The sequence below is a fragment of the Hyla sarda genome, chromosome 8, assembly GCF_029499605.1.
Source record: "Hyla sarda isolate aHylSar1 chromosome 8, aHylSar1.hap1, whole genome shotgun sequence".
NCBI lineage: Eukaryota > Metazoa > Chordata > Amphibia > Anura > Hylidae > Hyla > Hyla sarda.
In genome coordinates this window covers 139,628,493-139,651,285 of record NC_079196.1, presented here as the reverse complement: position 1 = coordinate 139,651,285, position 22,793 = coordinate 139,628,493, and the positions used below count along the sequence as shown (strand labels likewise).

General features: G+C 45.6%; 1 protein-coding gene across 6 annotated transcripts in view; it reads right to left on the bottom strand.

The window, feature by feature from the left end:
- The window catches only part of TNRC18 (trinucleotide repeat containing 18), a 968,701-nt gene that overhangs the window by 280,485 nt on the left and 665,423 nt on the right, over positions 1–22,793 (bottom strand). For 5 of the 6 annotated variants that reach the window (XM_056534534.1, XM_056534539.1, XM_056534538.1 and 2 more), the window contains one exon: positions 15,751–16,154. In XM_056534534.1, coding sequence (XP_056390509.1) covers positions 15,751–16,154 — 404 coding nt within the window. The remainder of the gene's footprint in view (positions 1–15,750; positions 16,155–22,793) is intronic. The other variant, XM_056534536.1, reaches the window with a different exon arrangement.

Sequence of the window (22,793 nt, the reverse complement as noted above, 5' to 3'; positions counted from 1 at the left end):
TGTAGTGTTTTTAGGGTATAGTCGCACGGGCGGAGGTTCACAGTAGTTTCTCGCTGGCAGTTTGAGCTGCGGCAGAAAATTTGCCGCAGCTCAAACTTGCAGCCGAAAACTTACTGTAAACCTTTGCCCATGTGAGTTTACCCTGTACATTCACATTGGGGGGGGGGGGGGAGAAACATCCAGCTGTTGCAAAACTACAACTCCCAGCATGTACGGTCTATCAGTGCATGCTGGGAGTTGTAGTTTTGCAACAGCTGGAGGCACACTGGTTGTGAAACACTGAGTTTGGTAACAATCTCAGTGTTTTGCAACCAGTGTGCCTTCAGCTGTTGCAAAAGCTACAACCCCCAGCATGTACGGACAGCGGAAGGGCATGCTGGGTCTTGTAGTTATGCGACAGCTGGAGGCATACTACTTTGGCTGGGGATGCTGGGGATTGTAGTTATGCAACAGCTGGAGACACACTGGTTTGCTACTTAACTCAGTGTGCCTTCAGCTGTTGCAAAACTACAACTCTCAGCAGTCACCGACAGACGGGCATGCTGGGAGTTGTAGTTATGCAACCAGCAGATGCACCACTACAACTCCCAGCATGCACTTTAGCTGATTGTGCAAGCTGGGAGTTGTAGTTATACAACAGCTGAAGGTACATTTTTCCATAGAAAAAATGTGCCTCCAGCTGTTGCAAAACTATAAGTCCCAGCAAGCCCATAAGGGAATGCTGGGAGTTGTGGTGGTCTGCCTCCTGCTGTTGCATAACTACAGCTCCCAGCATGCCCTTTTTGCATACTGGGAGCTGTTGCTAAGCAACAGCAGGAGGCTGTCACTCACCTCCTACTGCTGCTGCTCCACGCCGCCGCGCAGGTCAGTCCCTCGCCGCCGCCGTCGCTCCTGGGGCCCCGATCCCAACAGGGACGCCGGGGATCGGGGTCCCCAGCACCCGGGGTCTTCTTCCCGCACCCGCTCACGTCCTCCGGAAGAGGGGCGGAGCGGGTTGCGAGAGTGACACCCGCAGCAGGCGCCCTGATTGGTCGGCCGGCTGACGAATCAGGGCGATCGTGAGGTGGCACCAGTGCCACCTCACCCCTGCTGGCTATGGCTGTTCAGCCAGTAATTGGAGACCCGATTGACCCGGAATTGTCCAGCGATCTGCGGCCATCACCGACATGGGGGGTCATCATGACCCCCCTGGGCGATATACCCTGATGCCTGCTGGATGATTTCAGCAGGCATCGGGCACCGGCTCCGCTCCAGATGGCTGCGGGGGGCCGGTAAAGCACATGACGTTCTCATACGTCATGTGTCCTTAAGGACTCGGAAATGGAGACGTATGAGAACGTCATGTGTCCTTAAGGGGTTAAACTATACAAGTCTATGGGAAATACATGTTACTGCATAACTTCCAAACAGCTGGAGATATTTCGATAATACTTGGTCACATGTTACTTATATGTCCACTTAAAATATAGGATAGTTAATTTAACCCTTAACTACCCCCATTTGTGAGGGTTGGTTTTTTTTTTTTAAGTCCCATGCAAATCAATGGGAAATGTATGTTCGCACACAACTTCTGTACGGCTGGAGATTTTTCAATACCTGGTACACATATTACGGGTCGGGATATGAGGACGGGATGGGAGGTCGAGATAGGAGGTCAAGATAGGAGGACGGGATGGTTGGGATATGAGGACGGGATATGAGGTGTAGATAGGAGGGGGAGATAGGAGGACGGGATTGGAGGTCGAGATAGGAGGTCGGGATAGGAGGTCGAGATAGGAGGACGTGATAGGAGGTTGGGATAGGAGGTCGGGATACGGGGTTGAGATAGGAGGACGGGATAGGAGGACGGGAAAGGAGGACGGGATCGGAGGTCGGCATAGGAGGTCGGCATAGGAGGTCGGCATAGGAGGTCGGCATAGGAGGTCGGCATAGGAGGTCGGCATAGGAGGTCGGCATAGGAGGTCGGCATAGGAGGTCGGCATAGGACGACGGGATAGGAGGACGGGATAGGAGGACGGGATAGGAGACCGGGATAGGAGGTCTAGATAGGAGGATGGGATAGGAGGACTTGATAGGAGGTTGGGATAGGAGGTAGGGGCATGAGGACGGGATATGGGGTTGGGATATGACAACAATATATGGGGATGGGATTTGAAGTCAAAAGCTTCCTCCTTTGTTGATTTTCCTCCCCAACAAGGATGAGGAAGGAAAAACTGGGCAACGCCGGGTACTCCGCTAGTATATATATAAAACTCAATGTGTGTGTATGTGTGTGTGTGTGTATCTTCCAGCATCACGTCCAAACGGCTAAAGATATTAACATGAAACTTGGCACATGTTACTTATATGTCATCAACAAACATAGGATATGTAATTTAACCCTTACTGACCACCATTTGCCAGGGTCAGGATTTTTGTTTAAAGTCCCATACAAGTCTATAGGAAATATATGTTACTGCATAACTTCCAAACGGCTGGAGATATTTCAATAATACATGGTTACATGTTACTTATATGTCCACTTAAAATATAGGATAGTTAATTTAACCCATAACTACACCAATTTGTGAGGATCGGGTTTTCGTATAAAGTCCCATGCAAATCAATGAGAAATGTATGTTCCCACATAACGTCCGTACGGCTGGAGATATTTCAATACCTGGTACACAAATTACGGGTCGGGATATGAGGACGGGATATGAGGTCGGGATAGAAGGTCGGGATAGAAGGTCGAGATAGGAGGACAGGATATGAGAACGGGATATGAGGTCGGGATAGGAGGACGGGATAGGAGGACGGGATAGGAGGACGGGATAGGAGGATGGGATAGGAGGACGGGATACAAGGACGGGTTAGGACAGGATAGGAGGTTGAGATACGAGGTTGGGATAGGAGGTCAGGATAGGAGGTCGAGATAGGGGGACGGGATACGAGGATGGGATAGGAGGTCGGGATAGGAGGTCGGGATAGGAGGTCGGGATAGGTGGTCAAGATAGGAGATCTGGATAGGAGGTCGGAATAGGAGGTCGGGATAGGAGGTCGGGATAGGAGGTCGGGATAGGAGGTCAGGATAGGAGGTCGGGATAGGAGGTCGGGATACGAGGTCGGGATAGGAGGTCGGGATAGGAGGTCGGGATAGGAGGTCGAGATACAAGGACAGGATACAAGGACAGGATACAAGGATGGGATAGGAGGTCGGGATAGGAGGTCGGGGTCGGAGGTTCTGGATAGGTGGTCAAGATAGGAGGTCTGGATAGGAGGTCGGGATAGGAGGTCGGGATAGGAGGTCGGGATAGGAGGTCGGGATAGGAGGTCGAGATAGGAGGTCGAGATAGGAGGTCGAGATAGGAGGTCGAGATATGAGGTCGAGATAGGAGGTCGAGATAGGAGGTCGAGATAGGAGGTCGAGATAGGAGGTCGAGATAGGAGGTCGAGATAGGAGGTTCTGGACAGGTGGTCGAGATAGGAGGTCTGGATAGGAGGTCGGGATAGGACGACGTGATAGGAGGTCGAGATAGGAGGTCGAGATAGGAGGTTGAGATAGGAGGTTGAGATAGGGGGACGGAATACAAGAACAGGATACAAGGTTGGGATAGGAGGTCGGGGTCAGAGGTTCTGGATAGGTGGTCGATATAGGAGGTCTGGATAGGAGGTCGGGATAGGAGGTCGAGATAGGTGGTCGAGATAGGAGGTCTGGATAATTTAACCCTTAACTACACCAATTTGTGAGGGTCGGGTTTTCGTATAAAGTCCCATGCAAATCAATGGGAAATGTATGTTCCCACATAACGTCCGTACGGCTGGAGATATTTCAATACCTGGTACACAAATTACGGGTCGGGATATGAGGTCGAGATAGGAGGACGGGATATGAGAACGGAATATGAGAACGGGATAGGAGGTCGGGATAGGAGGTCGGGATAGGAGGTCGGGATAGGAGGTCGGGATACGAGGATGGGATAGGAGGACAGGATAGGAGGTTGAGATAAGAGGTTGAGATAGGAGGTTGGGATAGGAGGTCGAGATAGGGGGACGGGATACAAGGACAGGATACGAGGATGGGATAGGAGGTCGGGATAGGAGGTCGGGATAGGAGGTTCTGGATAGGTGGTCAAGATAGGAGGTCTGGATAGGAGGTCAGGATAGGAGGACGCGATACGAGGTCGGGATAGGAGGTCGGGTTACGAGGACGGGATACAAGGACAGAATAGGAGGTCGGGATAGGAGGTCGCAATAGGAGGTCGAGATAGGAGGTCGAGATAGGGGGACGGGATACAAGGACAGGATACGAGGATGGGATAGGAGGTCGGGATAGGAGGTCGGGATAGGAGGTCGCAATAGGAGGTCGAGATAGGGGGACGGGATACAAGGACAGGATACGAGGATGGGATAGGAGGTCGGGATAGGAGGTCGGGATAGCAGGTCGGGATCAGAGGTTCTGGATAGGTGGTCAAGATAGGAGGTCTGGATAGGAGGACGGGATAGGAGGTCGGGTCGGAGGTTCTGGATAGGTGGTCAAGATAGGAGGTCTGGATAGGAGGTCGGGATAGGACGACGGGATAGGACGGGATACAATTACAAGACACTACAATTAAAGCATTTGAAAAGCTTGGAAAAAGTGAGCATGAAAAATCACAAGGAAGCTTTACCAAAAGGAGTACATGTGCATTAAATAAGCAACTGATATTATAGCCTATATCCCAACTGCCCTCCAATAAACAACAGATAAGACAATAATTCTTAAAAATGATGTCACATATGAAAGGTAAACTAGCACAACATATTATTGATCATGGATTTTTATCAAATATTGAATGTGCGCTCCCTGAGGAAGGTGTAATGGCAATGGAAAGCATGGTTTTCCAGTGGGAGCATTCATTCACCATTTAATACCTGTATTTGTGTTTCCTCCCTCTGACCTTTTCCTTTCACCTGATTAGTGCCTATATAAGTGTTGTGACCCAGTACAGAATCACCTGTTCTTCTAGACTCCTGCCCATCCTCTGTGGCAGATGCTGCTTCAATGTCCGTCATGGACCCACTTCTCCTCAGGACTCTCTATAATGCACTATATAATGCAATGTTATCTATGCAATGTTAATGTATTGTATTTTCTATGCACTTATTACCTTAAGAATCCTGTTGCTATGAACCTTGTTGTTAGGGGAGTATGCCGAGGTGAACATGTGACTTATCTATTCAATGGGATCTCTCAAAATTTCCCCCTTATATACTGTAGCTAGAGTTCAGTCTCAGTCTTATGCTGAGGTACAGTTTGGTGAGATGTGAAGTCTGTGAGGTGGATCTGAAAAGAGGCCTGAGGCTTAGTCCAGCAACCATGCATCTACTACCAGTTAACCCCACTACCCAGGTGAAAGTCAAAGCCTTGCGGTCAGCTTAAAGTCTTTGGGATATTGTACAAGTCAAGGCCAGCAAGTAGTCAAGTCCAAAGTAACTCCAGTATAGCATGGGCTGCATACAAATCAAGTCAGGCATATACAGAACTATCAACTATAAGTCCCAGCAAGCCGATAAGCTTCCCTAAGTTTACCCTGCATCTCCTTCACGCTAATCTGAGCTGTAACGGATTGTACCATCTTTCCACCCTCAGTAAAGCAAGCCAGTTAATTGTAACCTTGCGTCGGAGTGATTATTTGCCCCATGCTTGGCACAGGTAAAGCTGGCCTACCTCGGGTGGTGTATAGGTATACCACGCCCTGGCGTCACGAAAGGGTTAATTACACATTACCCCGTCCGACACCACGTAAGTACCGTATTTATCGGGGTATACCACGCATCGTCCTATAACACGCACCCTCATTTTACCAAGGATATTTGGGTAAAAAAAGTTTTTTACCCAAATATCCATGGTAAAATGAGGGTGCGTGTGTGCGCGTGTATACCCCGATACACCCCCAGGAAAGACAGGGGGAGAGAGGCCGTCGCTACCCGCTTCTCTCCCCCTGCCTTTCCTGGGGTCTAGAGCGCTGCTGTTGGCCCTTCTCTCCCCCTGGCTATCGGCGCCACTGCCCGTTCTGTCCCCCTATCGGTGCCGGCGCCGATAGCCAGGGGGAGAGAAGCGGCGCCAACAGCCAGGGGGAGAGAAGGGGCAGCGGCACCCATTGCCGGCGCCGCTGCCCCCCCCCCCCCATCCCCGGTGGCATAATTACCTGGGTCGGGTCAGCGCTGCTGCAGGCCTCCGGCGCGCGTCCCCTGCGTCGTTGCTATGCACGGCGCGGCGCACTGACGTCATGCGCCGCGCCGTGCATTGCAAAGCAACGACGTCGGGGATGCACGCCGGAGGCCTGCAGCAGCGCGGACCCGACCCAGGTAATTATGCCACCGGGGATGGGGGGAGGCAACGGGGCAGCGGCGCCGGCAATGGGTGCCGCTGCCCTTCTCTCCCCCTGGCTGTCGGCGCCGCTTCTCTCCCCCTGGCTATCGGCGCCGATAGTCAGGGGGACAGAACGGGCAGTGGCGCCGATAGCCAGGGGGAGAGAAGGGCCAGCAGCAGCGCTCTAGACCCCAGGAAAGGCAGGGGGAGAGAAGCGGGCAGCGACGGCCTCTCTCCCCCTGCCTTTCCTGGGGGTGTATCGGCGTATAACACGCACATAGACTTTAGGCTAAAAATTTTAGCCTAAAAAGTGCGTGTTATACGCCGATAAATACGGTATTTTCATGTATTACTACTTCATTTGGCATTTCTGGTGGGCGCTTACACAATACTAAATCATCTATGAATTATAATTTGTGGTATTAGGTTATCTTTCACATGATATCATTATTATTTAGAACTCTTGTCTTACCTATTGTTTGTATCAGCTACTTATTTGAGTCACATGTACTCCTTTTGCTCCAGGAGCCCCCCTTGTGATTTTTCATACTCACTTTCCCTGAGCTATTTAATGCTTTTAATTGTAGTGTCTTATAATTGTATTCATTTATTGTTAAAATTTTTTTGCATAATCTTGTACATTATTTGGTGTGCACTATTATGGCATTTTTTTGTTTGTTTGCCTAGCATCATTCATGTTAATTAATGCCTAGTAGCACCCATACAGGGAGCTATACTCAACTAGTCCCATCTGCTGCACTGCAATCACACACCCTCAATGTGACCGTGAGCCTTAGTCACCACTCTGCTCCCTAAGTAGACGGAGAAAAGCAATGACGCAGGCTATGCCTGGGCTGTCAATCACGCTGAGAGAGTGTGATTACAGCGCAGTAGGACTAGTCGAGTATAGCTCCCACCCAGGGGACTACTTACAGGGCCAGCGGGGGCACTTTTAAACTATATATCCTCGCCATCACTGTGGACTGGAACATCTCCTGGTGATAATATGGAAGGAGATATTACCATTTAACTGATAATCAAAAAATTCAAGGAGATTCAACTCCTGAGAAGAAGGCTTCAGGGTGCCAAAGGACGTCCAGAAAGTGCCCGGACCTTCTCCTAAAGAGGGCTCAGCTATTGGATTGATTCAACAACAGTAAAGAGCTAGCTCAGGAATGGACCACGTATCTACCTGACTCAATTGTGTGAACAGTAGTTGAGTGTAGCCTGTACAGATACCAGGAGCCCGCTGACTACATTACATATTCTGTTTTAAGAACTGCAGTATATACATCTCATCCCCCCTATGTCATCATTACAACACTCTATACCGGCCTTTACTGTATTAAAATAAACCGAAGGGTTGTGTAATGGAGCCTTCTCCTGATGGCCTTTACGGGAATGCCCACAGTCACCACCCTGCACCAGATACAGATCTCAACAACAGCCAGACACACACATATAGAACTGACTACCACCTCATACCAGACATAGTCTTAGAGATCAGCTTGACCGGCACATGCAGAGTTAACTCAGCGGTTCACATGGCAACTGCAAACAACTTAGACCCACTCACCTCATCACGGGAGTGGAGCCCTCTGACATGCGCAGAGCGGGTTGGAACTGGTGCTACGGTGAAGTTTTCCTGCATGTGCGAAACAACGCGCAAGTACGGGACTAAGTATAGAGCTTTCGCGAGATTTAGGAAGTAAACAACGGCCACATGCCAAGATTCACGCTGAGAAGCGTGAATATGAGGTCCCGCCCGCTGATTGGCCACTCCAGGGACAGGAAGTACCGGCCACCAGAGCCTTTATAAACACCTGTCGGGCGTTTGGAAGCACAGTAGCCTCGCAACCCTTGACAAAGGTGATTCGTCACTGAAACGTCGGGGAGGCCTACGGTCTAAGTTTTAGTTAGCGTGGTACAGGGGAACTCTAGTAATAAAGGAGTGAGGGACAGCTGAGCACTAGTGGACACTGGAATCACCAGTGGTCCATAGAGTGGAATCCAATATATGCACAGCTGCCCCGAACACCCCCTAGTGTGTGAATTCCTTCATACCTGATCATAAACATTCCCCTACCACTGCAGATTTTAACTTTTCTTTTGGGGTCATATATTTTAACTAATACCAAATAAAGTAATTATTTTATAGGGAGGGTTCTAGTGAGGGTTGTCCCCATAAGGGGGTCACCCCTTATAGGTTGTTTATTGCAGGAATGGCAACAGGCAGGTCTCAGTGCATCTGTTTTCACAGTGAGCCAAAGACTTTTGAAGGCTGGCCTGGTGTCAAGAAGAGCTGCAAAGGAGCTACCTCTCAAAAAAAACTAAAACATCAAGGACAGACTGACTTTCAAGGGATTTGACTGCAGAGGAGTGGTGTAAACTTATTGAAGTAGCCCACTTCAGACTACTTGGGACATTTAGAACAATTATTGTCTGGAGAAAAAAAAGATGAGCGCTACTATGTTATGTCAACAGTAAAGAGGCATCCTGAGACAATTCATATGAGGAGTTGCTTTTCATCCAAGGGAGTGGGCTCACTGACAGCTTTGCTTAGGAACACTGCCACGAATACAGAACACTCCCAAGAGCAACTTCTAACAATTCAGGAGCAATTTTTTGATGAACAAGGTCTTTTCCACCATGATAGAGCATCATGTCACAAGGCAAAAGGCAAAAGTGGCTCAGAGAACAAAATATAGAAATTTGGGGTCCATGGCCAGAAAACAAATATTGTGGGGAGCTATAGCACTTGTCCCTGCAGCAGCTGATGGAGGTTTAGTCATCACTGTCAACCAGCTTTAAACGTATCCTGTGGTGTTGGAGTAGAACCATGCAAGAGGGAGAGATGTCCTGTTCCCAAGAGGCGATGTACTTCTATCAAGTGTTGGAGGTGCATGAAAGCAGAGGCATAAGCTCCTGACTGTTTTCTGACCAGGAGGCCAAATAATTTTAAATACAAAACATGTGAATTGGTTATGTGTGGAAACAAAACAGTTGGTTGACCTGGATTATGATTAAAAGGTCTCAAAGATCCATTCAGATATTAATGCTAATAGTTAAGATCCAGCCAGGGACTCCTGCAGAATCTCTTTCTTTATAAGGCCCTCACAGACCTCAGTATGTCTGTCTTCCAGACTGTGAATCATCACCTGAGAAGGCCAGCCTGATCTTTAAAAGCTCCCCTAGGTGGCTCTCCCTGAGACTCACTCTCTCTCTCTATAGGGTAAAGTGGATTAAAGGGGCTATCCAGGGAAAAACTTTTTTTTTTTTATCAACTGGCTCCAGAAAGTTAAACAGATTTGTAAATTACTTCCATTAAAAAATCTTAATCCTTTCAGTACTTATGAGCTTCTGAAGTTAAGATTCTTCTTTTCTGTCTAAGTGCTCTCTGATGACACGTGTCTCGGGAACCGAGCAGTTTTGAAGCAAATCCCCAACGCAAACCTCTTCTAAACTGGGCGGTTCCCAAGACACGTGTCACCAGAGAGCACTTAGACAGAAAAAAACAACCTTAACTTCAGAAGCTCATAAGTACTGAAAGGATTAAGATTTTTTTAATAGAAGTAATTTACAAATCTGTTTAACTTTCTGGAGCCAGTTGATATATATAAAAAGTTTTTCCCTGGATACCCCCTTTAAGTGGAACAGATTAACTGAGAGCCATCCCTTTCTGCACCACATTCTCTGTTTCAGTGAAATAAAGCTGCCTTTATAAGTGAAATGTGATCAGGTATTAAAATCATGATTTCTCCTACAACAGTTTATGCGCCAACACCTATTCTTTCCCATAAAATAGAAACGTGTATGCACATATATATATATATATATATATATATATATATATATATATATGTATATGTATGTATATATATATATATATATATATATATATATATATATAGTGCATAGTGAAAGTATTCAGTCCCCTTGAACTTTTCGACCTTTTGCCACATTTCAGGCTTCAAACATAAAGATATAAAACTGTAATTTTTTGTGAAGCATCAACAAGTGGGACACAATCATGAAGTGAAATGAAATTTATTGGATATTTCAAACTTTTTTTTACAAATAAAAAACTGAAAAATTGGGCGTGCAAAATTATTCAGCCCCCTTAAAGGAGTTCTCTAAGCTAAAACTTTTAACCCCCGCTGTGCCCGGGCTGTAAAACTATACATAATAAACTTTCACTTACCTGCCTACGATCCCCCGTTGTTCTGATATCGCCGTCCCGTTCTCCGGTGCAGGACTCTTCCACTTCCTGCGGGTCGGTGACTTCACTATGCGCTCAGCCTATCAGCAGCCGCAGCAATGTCCCGTCACGGCCACTGATAGGCTGATTGGCCATTCTAACACCTGGAAATGTTTATTTGTGAACCATTCCATTGTAGATTTTGCTTTATGTTTTGGATCATTGTCTTTTTGGAAGACAAATCTCCGTCCCAATCTCAGGTCTTTTGCAGACTCCATCAGGTTTTCTTCCAGAATGGTCCTGTATTTGGCTCCATCCATCTTCCTATCAATTTTAACCATCTTCCCCGTCCCTGCTGAAGAAAAGCAAGCCCAAACCATGATGCTGCCACCACCATGTTTGACAGTGGGGATGATGTGTTCAGGGTGATGAGCTGTGTTGCTTTTACACCAAACATAACGTTTTGCATTGTTGCCAAAAAGTTTGATTTTGGTTTCATCTGACCAGAGCACCTTCTTCCACATGTTTGGTGTGTCTCCCAGGTGGCTTGTGGCAAACTTTAAACAACACTTTTTTATGGATATCTTTAAGAAATGGCTTTCTTCTTGCCACTCTTCCATAAAGGCCAGATTTGTGCAGTATACGACTGATTGTTGTCCTATGGACAGAGTGTCCCACCTCAGCTGTAGATCTTTGCAGTTCATCCAGAGTGATCATGGCCTCTTGGCTGCATCTCTGATCCGTCTTCTCCTTGTATGAGCTGAAAGTTTAGAGTGACGGCCAGGTCTTCGTAGATTTGCAGTGGTCTGATACTCCTTCCATTTCAATATTATCACTTGCACAGTGCTCCTTGGGTTGTTTAAAGCTTGGGAAATCTTTTTGCATCCAAAACCGGCTTTAAACTTCTCCACAACAGTATCTCGGACCTGCCTGGTTTGTTCCTTGTTCTTCATGATGCTCTCTGCACTTTAAATAGACCTCAGACTATCACAGTGCAGGTGCATTTATACGGAGACTTGATTACACACAGGTGGATTCTATTTATCATCATTAGTCATTTAGGTCAACATTGGATCATTCAGAGATCCTCACTGAACTTCTGGAGAGAGTTTGCTGCACTGAAAGTAAAGGGGCTGAATAATTTTGCACGCCCAATTTTTCAGTTTTTTTATTTGTTAACAAAGTTTGAAACATCCAATAAATTTCGTTCCACTTCATGATTGTGTCCCACATGTTGTTGATTCTTCACAAAAAATTTACAGTTTTATATCTATGTTTGAAGCCTGAAATGTGGCAAAAGATTGAAAAGTTCAAGGGGGCAGAATACTTTCACTATGAACTGTATATATATCTTTGTATAACAGATTGTCACAGCAAACAAAAATATGAAGAAAAAAAGGGTTCTTTATTTCTACATGTTTTAGGCTCCTTTCATTCATCTGTTATTAAACATCCATTTTCAGTGTAAAAACAGATGTATAATAACGGATCAAATAACGGGTGCTAACGGCTGAGTAAAGCCTGTCAAAACAACAGGCATACCGGGTCATCATACCGGGTCGGTCCCAGCTGCTATTCATAGCCGGGACCGTGGGTTAACAGCTATTAACCCTTCAGACGCGGCGATCAAAGTTGACCGCCGCATCTGAAAGTGAAAGTAAACGCTTCCACGCAGCTAAGTCGGGCTGATCGAAACATTGCGATAAAATCGCAATGTCCTGATCAGCTAGGACGCAAGTGGAGGTCCCCTTACCTATCTCCGCCGCGTCCGATCTGGGTTTTATTGCTCCAAACCTGAGCTACAGCCTGAAGAAATCGAGCACCTATCTCGCTGATCCATGCAAAGCTATGGCTTTGCAGGGATCAGCATAAGAGATCAGTGTGTGCAGTGCTATAGCTTCCTATGGGAGCTATAGCACTGCAAAAAAAAAAAAAAGTAAAAAAAAAAATTAACAAAAGGTCCTTTAACCCCTTCCCTAATAAAAGTTTGAATCACCCCCTTTTCCCATAAAAAAAAGTGTAAATAAAAATAAACATATGTGGTATCGCCGCATGTGAAAATGTCCGAACTATAAAAATATATCGTTAATTAAATCACACGGTCAATGGCGTACGCGCCAAAAAATTCCAAAGTCCAAAATAGCGTGTTTTTGGTCACTTTTTATATCATGAATAAATTAGTAAAAAGCGATCAAAAAGTACGATCAATACAAAATTGGTACCGTTAAAAACTTCAGAACACAGCGCAAAAAATTTGTCCTCATACGCGGAAAAATTAAAAAGTTATAGGGTTTAGAAGATGAGAATTTTTAACATATAAATTTTCCTGCATGTAGTTATGATTTTTTTTCCGAAGTACGACAATATCCAACCTATATAAGTAGGGTATCATTTTAACCGTATGGACCTACAGAATAAACATAAGGTGTTATTTTTAGCGAAAAATGCACTGCGTAAAAATGAAATTTTTTCTTCAATTTTGTCGCACAATGAACTTTTTTTCCGTTTCGCCGTGGATTTTTGGGTAAAATGACTAATGTCACTGCAAAGTAGAATTAGTGGTGCAAAAAATAAGCCATCGTATGGAATTTTATGTGCAAAATTGAAAGCAATATGATTTTTAGAAGGTGATGAAGAAAAAAATGAAAATGCAAAGACGGAAAAACTCTGCGTCCTTAAAGGGTTATACAGAGGAGCGGGCGGCATGGATCACAACTAGAGATGAGCTAACTTACAGTAAATTTGATTCGTCACAAACTTCTCGGCTCGGCAGTTATTAGAGCTGAGCCAATTTACAGTAAATTCGATTTGTCACGAACTTCTCAGCTCGGTGGTTGCTGACTTTTCCTGCATAAATTAGTTCAGCTTTCAGGTGCTCCGGTGGGCTGGAAAAGGTGGATACAGTCCTAGGAGACTCTTTTCTAGGACTGTATCCACCTTTTCCAGCCCACCGGAGTACCGGAAAGCTGAACTAATTTATGCAGGAAAAGTCAACAACCGCCGAGCTGAGAAGTTCGTGACGAATCGAATTTACTGTAAGTTCGCTCATCTCTAATCGCAACCCTGCAATGTATCATGTGTTTTAACTTTCATTTTTAAATCCCCCGCGGGGAGCCCTGAATGGCCAGTACTGAGGAGCCATTCAGGACTCACAACGGGGTTTTTAAAATGAACATTGTGAGTGGCAGCGGGACCATATTTATATTAAAAGCGCTGCGGGGGGAAAGATATATATCGCTGCAGGGAGGGCAGACATATAGCCTATATATCTAGCCCCCCAGCGCATTTATAATATGCCCCCTGCAGCGGTTTAATAAAGATATGACCCCCACCAACGCATATATATATATATATATATATATACACAGAACAAACCAAAAGTTTGGACACACCTTCTCATTCAAAGAGTTTTCTTTATTTTCATGACTATGAAAATTGTAGATTCACACTGAACGCATCAAAACTATGAATTAACATATGTGGAATTATAGACATAACAAAAAAGTGTGAAACAACTGAAAATATGTCATATTCTAGGTGGAAAGTGTCCCCAAGTGCAGTCACAAAAACCATCAAGAGCTACAAAGAAACTGGCTCACATGCGGACCGCCCCAGGAAAGGAAGACCAAGAGTCACCTCTGCTGCCGAGGATAAGTTCATCCAAGTCACCAGCCTCAGAAATCGCAGGTTAACAGCAGCTCAGATTAGAGACCAGGTCAATGCCACACAGAGTTCTAGCAGCAGACACATCTCTAGAACAACTGTTGGGTGGAGACTGTATAATTCAGGCCTTCATGGTAGAATATCTGCTAGGAAACCACTGCTAAGGACAGGCAACAAGCAGAAGAGGCTAAAGAACACAAGGAATGGACATTAGACCAGTGGAAATCTGTGCTTTGGTCTGATGAGTCCAAATTTTAGATCTTTGGTTCCAACCACCGTGTCTTTGTGCGACGCAGAAAATGTGAACGGATGGACTCTACATGCCTGGTTTCCACCGTGAAGCATGGAGGAGTAGGTGTGATGGTGGGGGGATGCTTTGCTGGTGACACTGTTGGGGATTTATTCAAAATTGAAGGCATACTGAACCAGCATGGCTACCACAGCATCTTGCAGCGGCATTCTATTCCATCCGGTTTGCGTTTAGTTGGATCATCCTTTATTTTTCAACAGGACAATGACCCCAAACACACCTCCAGGCTATGTAAGGGCTATTTGACCAAGAAGGAGAGTGATGGGGTGCTGCACCAGATGACCTTGCCTCCACAGTCACCAGACCTGAACCCAATGAAGGCAAAAGGGCCAACAAGTGCTAAGCATCTCTGAGAACTCCTTCAAGACTGTTGGAAGACCATTTCAGGTGACTACCTCTTGAAGCTCATCAAGAGAATGCCAAGAGTGTGCAAAGCAGGAATCAAAGCAAAAGGTGGCTACTTTGAAGAACCTAGAATATGACATATTTTCAGTTGTTTCACACTTTTTTGTTATATATATATATATATATATATATATATATATATATATATAAAATTCCACATGCTAATTCCTAGTTTTGATGCCTTCAGTGAGAATCAACAATTTTCATAGTCATGAAAATAAAGAAAACTCTTTGAATGAGAAGGTGTGTCCAAACTTTTGGTCTGTACTGTATATATATCCCCCACCGGCACATTAATAAAGATATGACCCCCGACCAGCGTGTGTATATATGTGTATATATATATATATATATACCCCCGCCAGCGCATTTATATATATATATATATATATATATATATATATATACACACACAATACAAGAGTATGGGTGCACTACTGTGGTTGATGAATACAAGGACATTGGCTATCCCTCAACACTGATGTTAAAATTGAGACATTCGCCAGTATATCCTTATATGAAGGACATACCAGAGCCCGCACACCAACGCCAAGGTTTCTCAAATGGGGATTTGCTCCTGCTCTGGACAGTTCCTGACATGGACAGAGGTGTCAGCAGAGAGCACTGTGATCAGACAGAAAAGAACTATACAACTTCCTGTGGAGCAGCTGATGAGTACTGGAAGTACATGATTTAATTATTTCCTGAATGGTCAAGTCTATATATTCCTTAATTTAGGGAAAACAATAAAATAAGATGTATTGGCAGGAACATCCTGCAGACATTACATTATTGGTGGTATTCACTGATTAAATGGCCAGTGGTAGTAAGGTAACATACCTTACAGTTGTCTCTTTGTTCTTTTCTCTTCTTAGAGCTAGTCATCTTGCTGCAACGAATTTTAGACACAGGTGTTGTAGTTGTGGTGACCTCAGTCGATACAGATGGAGAAGTGATTACACCACTGAGAAAGATTCGCTCACTTCTGCGACGACACCAAAGATCATCGTCACTTACTTCTACTTCAAATTCTTGGCTGTGCTCTTTTGATGACTTAGTCTTGCTTAATTTCAGTGGTTTATCAATTATCTTTTCTTTTTCGGACTGATGAACGGTCTCCACTTCAATTGCATCTATAGCTGTTTTGGAATTTCCTATATTTTTGCTGGTAAACTTTAGGTCAATTGAAGATATAGTTTCATTTTTTTCTTCAGTTTCTGATTCTGTTTCCTCAGATTCTGTACCTTTACAAAAGGAAAACATATCAAGGAACACATTATACATAAAGAGAATTATTTAAAAGATGACACATTAAAAATATGTTTTAAAACTTAAATTCCAGGATTTTATTTTATTTGACTGTGTTACAGCGGCTTTAAAATTGGTGTGGTTCATGATATAGTGTCCGTACCTGTGTTTGATGGACGGTCTCGCAAGTCTTATGTGATCTTTGCCCCGATGTTTATTTTTAACAGAATACAAAATGAGTGTCGTTTCAGGTTTTCCTAGGTTGTAGTGCAGCCAGTGACATTACATTACTTGTCAGAGAGCATGTCAGCTTCAATCAGTGGAGTGACTGCTAGATAGGAAGGAGATCATTCTCCATAGGGCTGCAGAAAATTGTAGTTCAGGTGTACTGCAGTGGGTGGGGTGGCTGATGTGTGGGAGGTAGAAAAGTGACCTCACACTTACAAACAAGGGATCCTGGGACTTGTAGTTGGAGGGAGGGAACTCAAACAGGAAACAGCCATAAAAAAAAAAGGAAGAAGCAGTTTTATGGTGGATTCACAACACAGCCATTTAGCCCCAAGACAAGCATGGACCCTTCCTATGCATGCCCATTATGGTGGATAACCCCTTTTGAACAAAACCCTTTTTTAATACACTTAAAGGGAAACTGACATCAGGGTTGCAGGTGACAGTAATCACAACAGTATTTTTATTTTTCCCACACATTGTGCCATTAAGGAGATATGGATGGAAACAGTAACATACTAATGAGCATGTTTGGTGCACTGGGGTATTCCCTAGCCCCTAAGTGCACTGCTTTGCCCATAGTGGATATGATCTACCCACGGAGCGCAGAGGAGCGGAGCAATGATCAGGACGTGCGCTGGCCAGCTTGGTAATTTTTTTTTTTTTTTTAATTCGTTTTATTAAACAGGAAATAAAGATAACAAAACAGTAAAACCAAAACATATGGCTCCGCACAAGCCATGCTTACACACGACAAAATTCCCACGCAGGGGAGGCAATGATATATATCGGGATAAAAGCATAGTACAGCGGTCAGGTGCTGTGTAAATAAAACGTAGGAGTGCTCCGTGACATAGTAAAACCAATGTATCGTATATATCAGATGGGAATCACTATGGGCACTATCCGCAAGCCACTGCCACTGTCAAAACAAAAAGAGATGGGGGGGGGGGTTGGACGGGGGGAGTAAGGAAAACGAAAGAATCAGTTAGCGCAGGATTAAACAAAACAAAAAAAGTATAAAGGGGAAGGGGGAAACAGGGAGGGCCAAAGGGGGGAAGGGGAAAGCACTAAAAAGGAAAAATAGAACGAAGAGGGGAAGGAATAGAGGGGGGGATCAAAGGGAGGGTCCCCAGGTAGACAACAATCAACAATTGTCTCAGGGTGGAGTGCGAGGCAGCAATGCGTCCCTAGATGTATAGTAGTCGTGGGCTGTAAACAGAGTATCAGTAGAAGCGCACCACACACCCCACACCTTATCAAACTTTGCTTCGCATTTCCTATGTTTATATACCAAGCGTTCAAATGGTAATACATTGTTTATCAATCTCTTCCACATAGACACATTAGGAGGTCTAGGATCCATCCACCTCAAAGCTATGGCCTTACGGGCCATGAACAGTGATTCTCTTAGCAAAACTCTAGTGAAATAAGGCCAACTGTCTTCATCAATAATACCGAACAGACAAAACAGGGGCATACGAGGGACAGTTCTACCTAATAATAAGGAGAGAAAGGATGTGACCTCCTTCCAAAAATAACACACATAGGGGCAAGACCAAATAAGATGCCATAAATCTGCCCTGGGAGAGCTACACCTGTGGCACTGGTCACTCTGTGTCCTACCCATTCGATGCAGTCTAATCGGTGTGAGATAGCAACTATGAATAATGTAGAGTTGGGTAATCTTATTATTCGCAGCGGGGGACACCAGTGTGTGAGACGATTGGACCTCCCTCCACTGTTCCTCAGTCAAACCAGGGATATGGGATCTCCAGTATGCTTCCGCAGGGAGAGGTGCCCGAGCATGCTTAATTTCAATAATATGAGCGTAAAGAACAGAAACCAACCCCCCAGGACCTTGAGACCTGATAACTCCTATCAGTGGGTAATCAGAGATTTTAGTGGTGGACGGGGGGAATTGAGTCAATAAGGCGTGGCGCAACTGCAGGTATTTATAAAAAGCCGTTCTAGGTAGGTCGAATTTCCCTTGTAACTGGGTGAAGGAAGAAAGAATATTATCCGAGTACAGGTGAGACAATTCTCTAATGCCATGGGATTTCCAAAAGGTCGGGTCTAAGTCAGCTGTCAAGTGCGTCAGATATGGGGCATCCCAAAGCGGAAGGTCAGTCGCTACGTCCGTAAAGTCATGAAGCTTCTTGACCGTCGTCCACACCAGGCGATGTAAAGGTAAGAGTCTACCGCTCCCAGAGGAAGGCCTGTCCAACCAGGCCCTTAAATGGGTCTGATGAGCATAATGGGCAAGGTGGTGTTCCGAGTTGGGTAGTGGCTCCGCCCTGACCCATGAGCGAAGCAGCCTCAATTGTCCAGCCAAGTAGTACGCCTGGAAGTCCGGGAGGGCATAACCCGCCCGGGCCTTCATGCGCTGCAAGGTTACCAACTTCAATTTAGACCGGGAATTGCCCCAGATAAAAGAAGGTAAAAGCGAGTGGAGGGACTTAAAGAAGGACATGGGTACCGGAGTAGCAGCATGCTCCAGAATGCAGCTTGGTAAATTTTACTAGCGGCACGTCAGCTTCGGTGCTCCGACCACTGAAGTGGGGCAGAAAACAGGCATACAACCTCCAGCCATACACTGTATAGCTGGAGGCTGTGTGTCCGTGGGGAAACATACTGCACCTAATGTGGGGAGCTATACTGCACCTAATGTGGGAAACTATACTGCACCTAATGTAGGGGGAGCTATACTGCACCTAATGTGGGGAGCTATACTGCACTTAATGTGGGGAGAGCTATACTGCACCTAATGTGGGGAACATGCTGCACCTAATGTGGGGAACATGCTGCACCTAATGTGGGGGAACTATACTGCACCTAATGTGGGGGAATTATACTGCACCTAATGTGGGGGAACAATACTGCACCTAATGTGGGGGAACTATACTGCACCTAATGTGGGGGAACATACTGCACCTAATGTGGGGGAACATACTGCACCTAATGTGGGGGAACTATACTGAACCTAATGTGGGGGGAACTATACTGCACCTAATGTGGGGGGAACTATACTGCACCTAATGTGGGGGGAACTATACTGCACCTAATGTGGGGAGGAACTATACTGCACCTAATGTGGGGAGGAACTATACTGCACCTAATGTGGGGGGGAACTATACTGCACCTATTGTGGGGGGGAACTATACTGCACCTAATGTGGGGTGAACTATACTGCACCTAATGTGGAGAGGAACTATACTGCACCTAATGTGGGGAGGAACTATACTGCACCTAATGTGGGGGGGAACTATACTGCACCTAATGTGGGGGGGAACTATACTGCACCTAATGTGGGGGGGAACTATACTGCACCTAATGTGGGGGGGGAACTATACTGCACCTAATGTGGGGGGGAACTATACTGCACCTAATGTGGGGGGGGAACTATACTGCACCTAATGTGGGGGGAAACTATACTGCACCTAATGTGGGGGGAAACTATACTGCACCTAATGTGGGGGGAACTATACTGCACCTAATGTGGGGGGAACTATACTGCACCTAATGTGGGGGGAACTATACTGCACCTAATGTGGGGGGGAACTATACTGCACCTAATGTGGGGGGAACTATACTGCACCTAATGTGGGAAACTATACTGCACCTAATGTAGGGGGAGCTATACTGCACCTAATGTGGGGAGCTATACTGCACTCAATGTTGGGAGAGCTATACTGCACCTAATGTGGGGAACATGCTGCACCTAATGTGGGGGGAACTATACTGCACCTAATGTGGGGGAATTATACTGCACCTAATGTGGGGGGGAACTATACTGCACCTAATGTGGGGGGGAACTATACTGCACCTAATGTGGGGGGGAACTATACTGCACCTAATGTGGGGGGGGAACTATACTGCACCTAATGTGGGGGGGGGGGACTATACTGCACCTAATGTGGGGGGGGGAACTATACTGCACCTAATGTGGGGGGGAACTATACTGCACCTAATGTGGGGGGGAACTATACTGCACCTAATGTGGGGGGGAACTATACTGCACCTAATGTGGGGGGAACTATACTGCACCTAATGTGGGGGAACTATACTGCACCTAATGTGGGGGAACTATACTGCACCTAATGTGGGGGAACTATACTGCACCTAATGTGGGGGAGCTATACTGCACCTAATGTGGGGGAACTGTACTGAACCTAATGTGGGGGAACTGTACTGAACCTAATGTGGGGGAACTGTACTGCACCAAATGTGGGGGAACTGTACTGCACCAAATGTGGGGGAACTGTACTGCACCTAATATGGGGGAATTGTACTGCACCTAATGTGGGGGAACTGTACTGCCAACCCTAATGTGTGGGAACTACAACCTAATGTGGGGAGATCTATACTGCCAACCTAATGTGGGGGTAACTGTGCTGTGTACTTAAAGGGGTAGTCCACTAATAAGATATATAAGTGTGCATAGGAATTTTTTTCATGTTTTTTTAATCTATAGTCCGGCCTAATGTGCTGCACCTAATGTGGGGGAACTATACTGCACCTAATGTGGGGGAGCTATACTGCACCTAATGTGGGGGAGCTATACTGCACCTAATGTGGGGGAGCTATACTGCACCTAATGTGGGGGAGCTATACTGCACCTAATGTGGGGGAGCTATACTGCACCAAATGTGGGGGAGCTGTACTGCACCAAATGTGGGGGAACTGTACTGCACCAAATATGGGGAACTGTACTGCACCTAATGTGGGGGAATTGTACTGCACCTAATGTGGGGGAACTGTACTGCACCTAATGTGGGGGAACTGTACTGCACCTAATGTGGGGGAACTGTACTGCACCTAATGTGGGGGAACTGTACTGCACCTAATGTGGGGGAACTGTACTGCCAACCCTAATGTGTGGGAACTACAACCTAATGTGGGGAGATCTATACTGCCAACCTAATGTGGGGGTAACTGTGCTGTGTACTTAAAGGGGTAGTCCACTAATAAGATATATAAGTGTGCATAGGAATTTTTTTCATGTTTTTTTAATCTATAGTCCGGCCTAATGTGCTGCACCTAATGTGGGGGAACTATACTGCACCTAATGTGGGGGAGCTATACTGCACCTAATGTGGGGGAGCTATACTGCACCTAATGTGGGGGAGCTATACTGCACCTAATGTGGGGGAGCTATACTGCACCTAATGTGGGGGAGCTATACTGCACCAAATGTGGGGGAGCTGTACTGCACCAAATGTGGGGGAACTGTACTGCACCAAATATGGGGAACTGTACTGCACCTAATGTGGGGGAATTGTACTGCACCTAATGTGGGGGAACTGTACTGCACCTAATGTGGGGGAACTGTACTGCACCTAATGTGGGGGAACTGTACTGCACCTAATGTGGGGGAACTGTACTGCCAACCCTAATGTGTGGGAACTACAACCTAATGTGGGGAGATCTATACTGCCAACCTAATGTGGGGGTAACTGTGCTGTGTACTTAAGATATATAAGTGTGCATAGGAATTTGTTCATGTTTTTTTATCTATAGTCCGGCCTAATGTGGGGAACATGCTGCACCTAATGTGGGGGAAGTGTACTGCACCTAATGTGGGGGAATTGTACTGCACCTAATGTGGGGGAATTGTACTGCACCTAATGTGGGGGAATTGTACTGCACCTAATGTGGGGGAACTGTACTGCCAACCCTAATGTGTGGGAACTACAACCTAATGTGGGGGGGATCTATACTGCCAACCTCATGTGGGGGAACTACAACCTAATGTGGGGGGAACTGTGCCGAGTACTTAAAGGGGTATTCCAGGCAAAACCTTTTTTTATATATATCAACTGGCTCCGGAAAGTTAAACAGATTTGTAAATTACTTCTATTAAAAAATCTTAATCCTTCCAATAGTTATTAGATTCTGAAGTCTTCTAACTGCTCAATGATGATGTCACGTCCCGGGAGCTGTGCATGATGGGAGAATATCCCCATAGGAACTGCACAGCTCCCGGGACGTGAGTCATCAGAGAGCAGTTAGACAGAAAACAACAACTCAACTTCAGAAGCTAATAACTATTGGAAGGATTAAGATTTTTAATAGAAGTAATTTCCAAATCTGTTTAACTTTCCGGAGCCAGTTGATATATAAAAAAAGTTTTGGCCTGGAATACCCCTTTAAGGGGGTAGCCCACTAATAAGATATATAAGTGTGCATAGGAATTTGTTCATGTTTTTTTTAATCTATAGTCCGGCCCTCCAACGGTCTGAGGGACCGTGAACTGCACCCCCCCCCCCCCCCAGTTTAAAAAGTTTGAGGACCCCTGATCTACCTGAAAGCAACCATAGATAGTTTGAAACTGTGAGAATGTGTTAGAGAATATGTTTTAGTTTCAGCTCCTATGAATCAGAACTCCAGTGAATGACATTATATTT